Source organism: Embiotoca jacksoni, unplaced genomic scaffold (genome assembly GCF_022577435.1).
Source record: "Embiotoca jacksoni isolate LCO1_2020_lvr unplaced genomic scaffold, fEmbJac1.0.p SCAF_7, whole genome shotgun sequence".
NCBI classification, from domain to species: domain Eukaryota; kingdom Metazoa; phylum Chordata; class Actinopteri; family Embiotocidae; genus Embiotoca; species Embiotoca jacksoni.
Genome location: NW_027185425.1, coordinates 8,258,835 through 8,268,841, shown reverse-complemented (window position 1 = coordinate 8,268,841; position 10,007 = coordinate 8,258,835). Strand labels below are relative to the sequence as shown.

The 10,007-nt window shown below is 41.1% G+C and overlaps 1 protein-coding gene across 1 annotated transcript in view; it reads right to left on the bottom strand.

The window, feature by feature from the left end:
• Positions 1 to 1,205: 1,205 nt before the first annotated feature.
• LOC138214677 (uncharacterized) overlaps positions 1,206 to 10,007 on the bottom strand; it is a 35,157-nt gene continuing 26,355 nt past the window's right edge. The window contains exons 34-44 of the mRNA XM_069176445.1: positions 9,092 to 9,149; positions 8,631 to 8,759; positions 7,568 to 7,648; positions 7,144 to 7,476; positions 6,992 to 7,066; positions 6,760 to 6,893; positions 6,527 to 6,655; positions 6,209 to 6,266; positions 6,040 to 6,120; positions 5,841 to 5,927; positions 1,206 to 4,925 (exon numbers count right to left, since the gene is read on the bottom strand). Coding sequence (XP_069032546.1) covers positions 4,822 to 4,925; positions 5,841 to 5,927; positions 6,040 to 6,120; positions 6,209 to 6,266; positions 6,527 to 6,655; positions 6,760 to 6,893; positions 6,992 to 7,066; positions 7,144 to 7,476; positions 7,568 to 7,648; positions 8,631 to 8,759; positions 9,092 to 9,149 — 1,269 coding nt within the window. The 3' untranslated portion in view covers positions 1,206 to 4,821. The remainder of the gene's footprint in view (positions 4,926 to 5,840; positions 5,928 to 6,039; positions 6,121 to 6,208; positions 6,267 to 6,526; positions 6,656 to 6,759; positions 6,894 to 6,991; positions 7,067 to 7,143; positions 7,477 to 7,567; positions 7,649 to 8,630; positions 8,760 to 9,091; positions 9,150 to 10,007) is intronic.

Here is a 10,007-nt window from a genome sequence, read left to right as displayed (position 1 = left end):
TTGCGAGGCTACACACGTGATAGCGCAAAGTGACAACGTATACACACACTGCTATTCACAGATGAACTCTGTGTGACCTGACGTACTCTGTTTAACACAATTAAATGTCGTTTAAGGCGGAACTAAAACCAACCTGCATGCATGTGCTCTGCACTTATCCATGCATGGACCTATTTCTAGTTAGTGTGCTATCCTATGCTAGTCTTTGCTTACAATAATACTATACATGTATGCCATATTATATTCCTTATATACAATCTCGTTTAATCAACTATTAATCCTCAGGCGTATGCAACAGGCTGTGTCTGTACAGGTCAGCGATACTGCTGAGGTATGCGATACTGCTGAGGTCAGCGATACTGCTGAGGTCAGCGATCCTGTTGGGGTCAGCATGCTGCTGTGCATAATAACAAGGCCACAACCATTAGTTTCACCTCCTGTCTTTCTTATTTCTTCCGAGTCATAAAACAGGAATAAGTTACTGACCTGAGCAACACGTCCTCACAAGGCAAGACCCCCACCTCGACCAATCAACAAAGGACACATCACCACACATGACTTTTTGGTTCCTGTACTATAAGAAGACTGGGTCAGGGAGAGTCAGGAGTTCAGACTTCGTGAACTGACACATACTCTGTTGCGGTCAGGGAAACATAGTCTGGACCCAGAGCTCTGTAACACTGATTATTCTGCTGTTAAATAAACATCTTGAAGCCTGACATCTCCTATTGCCTCATTAAAAGAACACGCAGGACTGGGGGCTTTACACATATTGGCTTTGTACTAGCATGAGCCCGAGTCCAACATTAGCTGACATCTATGCATGGACATATGTCTAGTTTGCTCACATTCTTGCATGGACATAGGTCTAGTTAGCTGATATCCATGTAGGGACATGTCTAGTTTGCTGACATCCATGCATGGACATATGTCTAGCTAGCCGACATCCAGGGCGCAACCATTGTACCCAAGATATTGGCGTGACTGATTCCGAGAAGTACGTCCCACCCCACTTTTATGTAAAGTGAGTGTACAGTGGGGCAAAAAAGTATTTAGTCAGCCACCAATTGTGCAAGTTCTCCCACTTAAAAAGATGAGAGAGGCCTGTAATTTTCATCATAGGTATACCTAAACTATGAGACAAAATGAGAAAAAAAATTCCTGAAAATCACATTGTCTGATTTTTAAAGAATATATTTGCAAATTATGGTGGAAAATAAGTATTTGGTCAATTACAAAAGTTAATCTCAATACTTTGTTATATACCCTTTGTTGGCAATGACAGAGGTCAAACGTTTTCTGTAAGTCTTCACAAGCTTTTCACACACTGTTGCTGGTATTTTGGCCCATTCCTCCATGCAGATCTCCTCTAGAGCAGTGATGTTTTGGGGCTGTCGCTGGGCAACACGGACTTTCAACTCCCTCCACAGATTTTCTATGGGGTTGAGATCTGGAGACTGGCTAGGCCACTCCAGGACCTTGAAATGCTTCTTACGAAGCCACTCCTTCGTTGCCCGGGCGGTGTGTTTGGGATCATTGTCATGCTGAAAGACCCAGCCACGTTTCATCTTCAATGCCCTTGCTGATGGAAGGAGGTTTTCACTCAAAATCTCACGATACATGGCCCCATTCATTCTTTCCTTTACACAGATCAGTCGTCCTGGTCCCCTTGCAGAAAAACAGCCCCAAAGCATGATGTTTCCACCCCCATGCTTCACAGTAGGTATGGTGTTCTTTGGATGCAACTCGGCATTCTTTCTCCTCCAAACACGACGAGTTGAGTTTTTACCAAAACGTTCTTATTTTGTTTTCATCTGACCATATGACATTCTCCCAATCCTCTTCTGGATCATCCAAATGCTCTCTAGCAAACTTCAGGCAGGCCTGGACATGTACTGACTTAAGCAGGGGGACACGTCTGGCACTGCAGGATTTGAGTCCCTGGCGGCGTAGTGTGTTATTGATGGTAGCCTTTGTTACTTTGGTCCCAGCTCTCTGCAGGTTATTCACTAGGTCCCCCCGTGTGGTTCTGGGATTTTTGTTCACCGTTCTTGTGATCATTTTGGCCCCACGGGGTGAGATCTTGCGTGGAGCCCCAGATCGAGGGAGGTTATCAGTGGTCTTGTATGTCTTCCATTTTCTAATAATTGCTCCCACAGTTGATTTCTTCACACCAAGCTGCTTACCTATTGCAGATTCAGTCTTCCCAGCCTGGTGCAGGTCTACAACTTTGTTTCTGGTGTCCTTTGACAGCTCTTTGGTCTTGGCCATAGTGGAGTTTGGAGTGTGACTGTTTGAGGTTGTGGACAGGTGTCTTTTATACTGATAACAAGTTCAAACAGGTGCCATTAATACAGGTAACGAGTGGAGGACAGAGGAGCCTCTTAAAGAAGAAGTTACAGGTCTGTGAGAGCCAGAAATCTTGCTTGTTTGTAGGTGACCAAATACTTATTTTACCGAGGAATTTACCAATTAATTCATTAAAAATCCTACAATGTGATTGCCTGGATTCTTTCCCCCCATTCTGTCTCTCATAGTTGAAGTGTACCTATGATGAAAATTACAGGCGTCTCTCATCTTTTTAAGTGGGAGAACTTGCACAATTGGTGGCTGACTAAATACTTTTTTGCCCCACTGTATAAATGTTGTAACCTTTTCCGTACGAAGTTGAAGAACTCTGCAGTCCAGCAAGCTGTGCACTTCTTCCCATGCTGCATGTCCAATAAAGAATTCTGATGAATTGATCTTTGATTCCACCCTCATCTGTGACCAGTCTGTTCAAAGATAATTTACCACAATACCCATTAGATTCATACACTTCTGTCACACTAATGTTTGTGCATAAAAAAACAGGATGCAGTAAATTTTATACAGAATATCTCTGAAATGTCATTACAGAAATGTCTTAAAAATCAACATATATTTACAAAAATCACTAAGTTATTGCCGCTAAAAACTGAAACCAATCACAGTTCCTTAATTAGCTTTTTTTTCCTAAAGATTGACCACCTCATTGTTCATATTTAAACAGATTGACAGTATCAAGAGTATCTAACAGAAAAACAGTTTAAAAAAGGATATGTATTTATGGCACTGTCTGTAAGTGAACACACACAGACATACTTAAAACAAATCTCTAGCTTCAATAAGAGTGTGAAATAAGTTTTTAACAAATTTTAACAAAACACTTTGTGGCAAGAATAAAACAGAATATTTGGCATTAATATTTGCTGTTATGAGACATTTTTAATTACATGAGGAAAATTGCCAACAGGAATATTTTTGTATAAAAAGAAAATAAATATATGTGCACATAAAAACACACAAACAAGGTATTTTACATCTCATTTGGCCCAAGTCATCCTGTTGTCCACGTGGGGACGTACTGCTGTTGCTGAAGCTGCTGCTGATGTTGCTGCAGCTGCTGAAGCTGCATTTCTCGGCTCACATATCCATGAGGCAGAGGAGCTGCTACACTATGAACATATGACTGCTGACTGAGTTGGTTTGCTTGGTGCACTGCGTAATACTGGTTTTGGTTGAGCTGCCCGGTGTACTCTTCACACTGATAGAAACTATAGAAAGCAGGGTTGTATACTGCTGTGAAACCTGCCACCGCCTCAGCCGAAACATAACCTGGATGTCCATTTGTGACTTGAGCCATTTGGCTGTATTGACCATACCCTCCAGCTGCAGCCACACTGTTAGCGGTGCTTCCTCTTGGAGCTGCGGAGAAACTGGCCACTGCTCACATCAGTGTGGTACTGTCCATTATTGCTGCCCACAAACATGCAGTTAGTGGGGTCTTGCCTGGCAGTTACAATGGTGTTAATGGGAAACCGACTAACTCCAGGTCTTACAGCCTCTGTGTAACCTTGTGCCTGTGGCATCTGTCCTGGGTCACAGTTGGCGGCAGCAGATCCAGGTCTGAACTGGATCACATTTACAAAGCTGTTCTGAGCAGTGACACCTCCCAGATGTTGTGGGTCACTAAGGTGACGGGCACTGGCAGCACCGTCTTCATGTGCTCTCAACAGAGGGTTTGCCCACATCAAGTGGTTATAGGAGCTGTTGGGCGAGAAAGCGGAGGCGGCATTAAGGGGTGCGAGTTGTTGCTCAGGGCCCAACGCAGTAACTGCTTTTCTCATGACTTGTGATGAGTTGACAGAGGGTGGATTGTTCTCCTCTGTAGCTTGAACTACCTGATCCTTTAAATCGCTGCTTCTTTCCATACTTTGAGATGAATCGGTAGCACAGGAGTTGATAGGAGATAACTTACAAGGGGACAAACTCATCATCGACTCATTTTTATACTGACATATTAGTTGTGTCAGCATTGTCAAGTCCGGAGGCAATTCAGTTTTTCTGTCAGATCCAGGTCTCATGTCTGTGTCCTGAGGAAACAGGGGAGTTGGGGGTGCAGCGGGGTTACCAAAAGTGGAAACGGAGGGTGCTTCAGAGACGGGCTCAATAACAGGCTGCAGTGGGTTAGGTGTGCGTTTGGCTGGCAAATCGTCCTCAAGTGGATTATTGGTGTGTCTTTCAACATATGCATCACCTGGCCTTTTCCAGGTTGGGAGGCTTTTATGTTTGGGGGACACTGGCAGGGTTTGACTGATTTCAGGACCAACGGTATCAAAGTATGGATATTCTGAGTGATCGTCTTCCTGTTTTACTTGCAACACTGACATCTGGGGCTGAGAGACTGGTGGCATGAATTCTGGCTGCATAGAAAAGCTACTGCAGGGCTCCAGGGGGCCGAGACTTGAGCCACCACTGGGGAATGGAAAGACATCAGAATCAGCCTTTGAGGAGGAGCAGTTAACATCCAGAGGACCCAAGATTCGTCTTTTTTTTGACCCAATCCAAATCTCCAACCATGGCAGTCTCCTCTAAAACGGGTGTTTCTGTTTTTTGTCTGGCTTCTAAAAAGAACAGCGGACAATGAATAAGAGAACACAATAAATAAGCCATCTATTACAGCTTTGAGAAATGATAAACACCATTTTTGAGTTCTCAAGAAGTCTCAACCTCTGATTTCTACCGGTGTCACAAAGTGGAGGAAATTCACCTGCTAACATAACTGCAATTTTTTAGTTTCAGTCTTAAAAGTTCCTCTATTTGCACCGATTACATTTTTGGAAACTGTTCATAAAAACAACATATTCAGAAGTTAAAAAAAATTCTCCCAATAATAAGTACATCTTTGCCTTAAGTCAGTACAGGCGAATCTATAAATATGCAAATAGTCCCCTCCTCTATCTCCATCCACCACTCCACCACTTGCCTGCAGTGCTATGATGTGAAACGCCCCACCTTGCAAGTTGACAGGATGGGTTCCTAAAGTATGTGATGTATGAAACCCTGGCTGTCTTAATCTGTGTGCAAGAGACTACCACATTGTCTGCAGTTCAAAGTCAAAATGCAACAGCATGACTGTATTGTAGCATATAAAAAAAAAAACTCCACATGGAAATGTTCACAAGGTTAAAAGCTTGATGGTGAGTCTTTAAAAATAAAAAAATATATAAATATTTGTACTTTCAAACTTAAAATTGACAGAACTGCAGAGACAAACCCCAAGTTTATGGTTCTGGTTTGGTCTTAAGTCATGAATTTCAATGGTTCGGACATTTAGGGAATCAGTATAAATAAATTATCAACACTTTTTTACAATGAATACAGACTTTATACGAGTTCTCATTTTCCTTTTAGGCTTCTATATTGAACTGACAACATCTATGTTTTACCTCGATGGGTTTTTGGGCTACACTGGCTTAAGTGTGATGAAAAACTTACTGTGGGAAAAACCTCAGTATTGAAAATATGATTAATCTTACCATTGTCACTCCTCTGACCGGTCTCAAGTGATTGAGCTGACTGCATCTCTGTAGGAAGAGATTCCTGCAGGGTCTCAGGCTGCTGGCCTGTGCAAATGAAAACAAATGTCAATAGTTTGTATCTATATTCTTTCTGTTTCAGTGCCTTTAGTTAAGCTGTGTATGAGTAAGAAACACTGATTGCGCTGGTGGTACTCACTCTTCTGCTGTTGAACACTACTCGGCAGACAGAGGACACTCACATTCTTCACTTTCTCGATGTTTTGCACCATTTCTAAAGCTACAACAAAAAAAAGGGCAAGTTGATAGTAATTACTGTATATTCCCTGGGCCCATGCACTCTGGAGACACTTCCAAAATAATCTTACCTTTGCTGAATGGAGCTGTGCGAACAAGTTCATAAAACTCCTTGCTCAGCAATATACACTTTGTAAGAGAAAACAAACATGGCAACAATTAGCGCAATGGATTTGTATGAACTTTTTTTTTTTAGGTACATAAAGCACGTGTAAAATATGAACAATGTAGAACAGAAAAATGGTATCTATAGCTTATGAATAACCCAAAAAATATATATATTTAAAGACACAATTAAACATATCTTGACCAAATTATTCAAAGACATACAAGAGCCATAATAAAATAAAATAAAATCCATAATATGCTGAATGGACCTAATAGACTACCTGTGCAGCCATCTTGCTGGCACACTCTCGCTGTGAGAGCTTCTCTGCAACGTCTCTTAAAATTTCCAGTTTTACATTCTCGGGCAGTTTCACCTCCCAAAACCATAGAAACTCAGGGAAGCATTTCATCTGAAAGACAAGCGCATCATATTATATCACAGTGCAGCAGCACGTTAAACACTTTAGTTATTTGGACGTATGCAGTGCTCCCATGCCTTATTCAGTGAACACACCATGTAGTTGAACTGGTGATCAGGGCTGACCATGTGATCACAGATGTCCCCGAGAGATAGTGTCTTCCTGCAGCTCTCACACAGGAAGAACGGGTTCATAGATATCCCTCGGCACTCCCATACAGTGCTCAAGCCTAAAGAGGACACACCATCTTTAACATATATGGTTTTTTGAAATAACAGGAAATAATGGTAGTATAAAGGACTTGCTGTGGAAGGAGGACACACCCACCAATGATCAGTTTAGCATCCTTTCCATTTAATGACAGGTACGTGGACAATTTGCTGCAGCCTGGCATTTTTTTCCCTGTCACAGCCAGCGATAAAAACAAATTAGTACCTTTAATGCCAAAATGCAGTAAAACGTGAATACTCAACGCCCACCTATTGAAATGCTTGGGAGGGCCTGTGATGCACCGTGCTCTCCAGGTCCTGGGCAAAGTTTTGGTGCATGTTCTGCTATGCTTCTGGATCCTGGCTCACTCTGTGGTTCCGTTATAACTGTAGCACCCAGAGAAAGCGGGTCTGGGCTGAAGGATTTTACAGGTGATGCTTTCGGTGTACTTTGTAGCACCGTCTGCATGTCCTGTAATTCTGCATTACTCTGCCACTGTTGTTGTCTGTCGTCAGCGGCGTCTTTGCATACATCAGCGGTTTGGGCAAATTTGTCTGGCGAGTGATTGACGGGAGCCTCTGTGTGAGGTTTCTCCATGTGGACTGCCGGGAAAGTGAAAGGATTTGTACAAATGAGTCATGATACAGATACAGTGCAAGGAAGAGTTTTAGGGCGTTTTCACTCAGTATTTACCAGGACTCTCAATCGCAGGTGTCTCTTCACAGTAAGCCTGGGTCTCCTCATGTGGCTCCAACCTTTCCTGTTTGATAGTGACTAAATCGAGCAGAGGGTAGCGTGTTAGTTATGTAGGCTGATTGTTCAGTTAAATAAGCAATGACAAACACAGATACATTATACCTGCTTTGTCCTCAGCATTAATGCACAGAGCTGTGATGGGCTCTGGATCATTTTTATTTAAGCTCTGACATGATGGAAGCTGGTCTTGAACTGCGTCATCAACATGTGTGTCTTCACTGATTGACTGAACCACCGCCAGATTCACTTCTACGTCTTGATTTCTTTGTTGGACCAAATCAAAGTAAAATACTCTCCCCCCCTTTCTTTATGTGCTACTGCAGTTACTTTTTACTTATTTTACTTTTTTTTCTTCTTCTTCTACTGCTTAATAAGTGAAGATGCACTAACTACGTTTTCTATAATTGGTCCAAAAGTTAAAACCATCCAGGAAGTCTGTTCCTCATTTTGATCTGGACCGAAACAACCTCTTTTAGTCAAGATCAATTTTGGTCCTTTGGTCAGGCAGGTGGTCCAAGGCACAACTGGTATTTTGGTGATGACCAAATCAGATAAATGTGAACGCACCTTAACATACTGACATCCAGTAAGGGTTCGACAATGCAAAAAACTGCATAACGGAGTATAATGTCGTTAAAATCTGCATTGACACAGAATATGTACAAAAGCTGTAAAAAAAACAAAACAAAAGCTCAGTATTTACCAGGACAGTAAAAAAAAAAAAAAAAAAAAAAAAATCCTGGCATTTCATTATGTGGCACGTAAATCCCCGAGAGAAACAAAATTCCTCTGCATCAGTAATTGTAATTTGTAATCTCTGTGTCTCATTCAGAGGTCTTTTAAAGATGTCACGAATTAAAAGTCATCAGAAACAATGGCCCAGAAACAAAATCTCAAGTACAGTGAAAATTGTGTGAAGGCAGTGATACCCGCTCATTAATCTGACTACAAACTCAAACATGGATGAAATTTGATGGTCAGAAATGGCACTTGAACTTACTATCATCTGAGCCTTCACATGGACTGGCCGATTCATCTTCCTCTCTCAAAGCCTCTGCGGTGTCGGCTGTGGAGGATGACGAGACCTGCGAGTCCCTCTGTCTCATGATTGCTTTCAGTTTTTTCAAAGCTGACAATCAAAAGAGATGAAAATAAAATGATATAAAAAAAAAATACCATACGTATAAAACCAAGTATCTGTTCCTCCTGCATCAACTAACAAGCACATACATATGAAGCAGCAGCACAGTTCCAAAAGAAAAACAAAACTTAGGCTAAATGTGCTTTTTGTGTAAAAAAACAAAAGGAAAACATCTTCAGTATCATCCTTTTACCTGCATAATTTCTCTATCAGTTGAAAATAACACAAGGCCTGCCCCTTGCTTAACTTTGTTTAGTCATGTAGAAGTCATATAGAATTGAATTGGATTTTATTTTTTCCGAGTATTGGAATATCTTTACCTTCCGGCTCTGCAAGCTCAGCCAGCTGTTTGTACGTGTCCCTGTCCACTTCCAGGTTCTAGCAGAAAGACACAAATCAATGCACATTAAAAACCCTACCAACAATGCATGTTACTGATGTACGGTCTCATATTTACCCAAAGTCCTTTCTGTTGTTTTCATAAAACTTACCTCTGCTCAACATATTTAATCATATGTTAATCAGTTTTTTACCAACTTGAATAATTAACCTGGAGATATCTCTTTTAAAAGAGAGCTTAAAACACATCTCTTTACATTGGCTTCCAACTAGCTACACTTGAAGCGCTCACTTTCCACTACTGTGCCTTAAAATTTGTTTTGCTTCGTTACATATTTTAACTCTTTTATTCATGTGATGTCTTGTATTTAATTGTTTTGTTTCTATGCTATTCTATTTTTCAGATTTTTAAATTCATGTGTGGTGAAAAAAAAAATCACATTGTAAATGTGAGATAATTGTAACCATGTTAATAATGTTAAACAGAGACTCACGTAATCGATTCGCAGTGTGTAAATTCTCAAAGTGTCTGCAGTGTAACTATTTGTTGTCGTAAAAAGTAAGCAGGCTGAGGTTGACGCTTCCCATGACATGAACATACGGTTTACTCAGAACTAAAAACAAAGAGACACAATTAGGGTCCAGGTGACGGCTGCTTTGTAGCCACGACCTAAAGTAGATATAGTTAATCACAGGTTAGAGGCGGCATTATGATTAGCAACAGGAACTCTGCTGACAGATCTTTGTTACAATAATAAAGATCTTAATTCCTCTGAAGTCTTCCCCTCTGTGAGCTTGTTTTCTATTATTATATTTTCATGTTTCTTCATATCTGTTTGAAGCACTGCATGTAACTTTCTTGCTGAAAAGCACTTCCAGACAAAATTTGTGTATGAA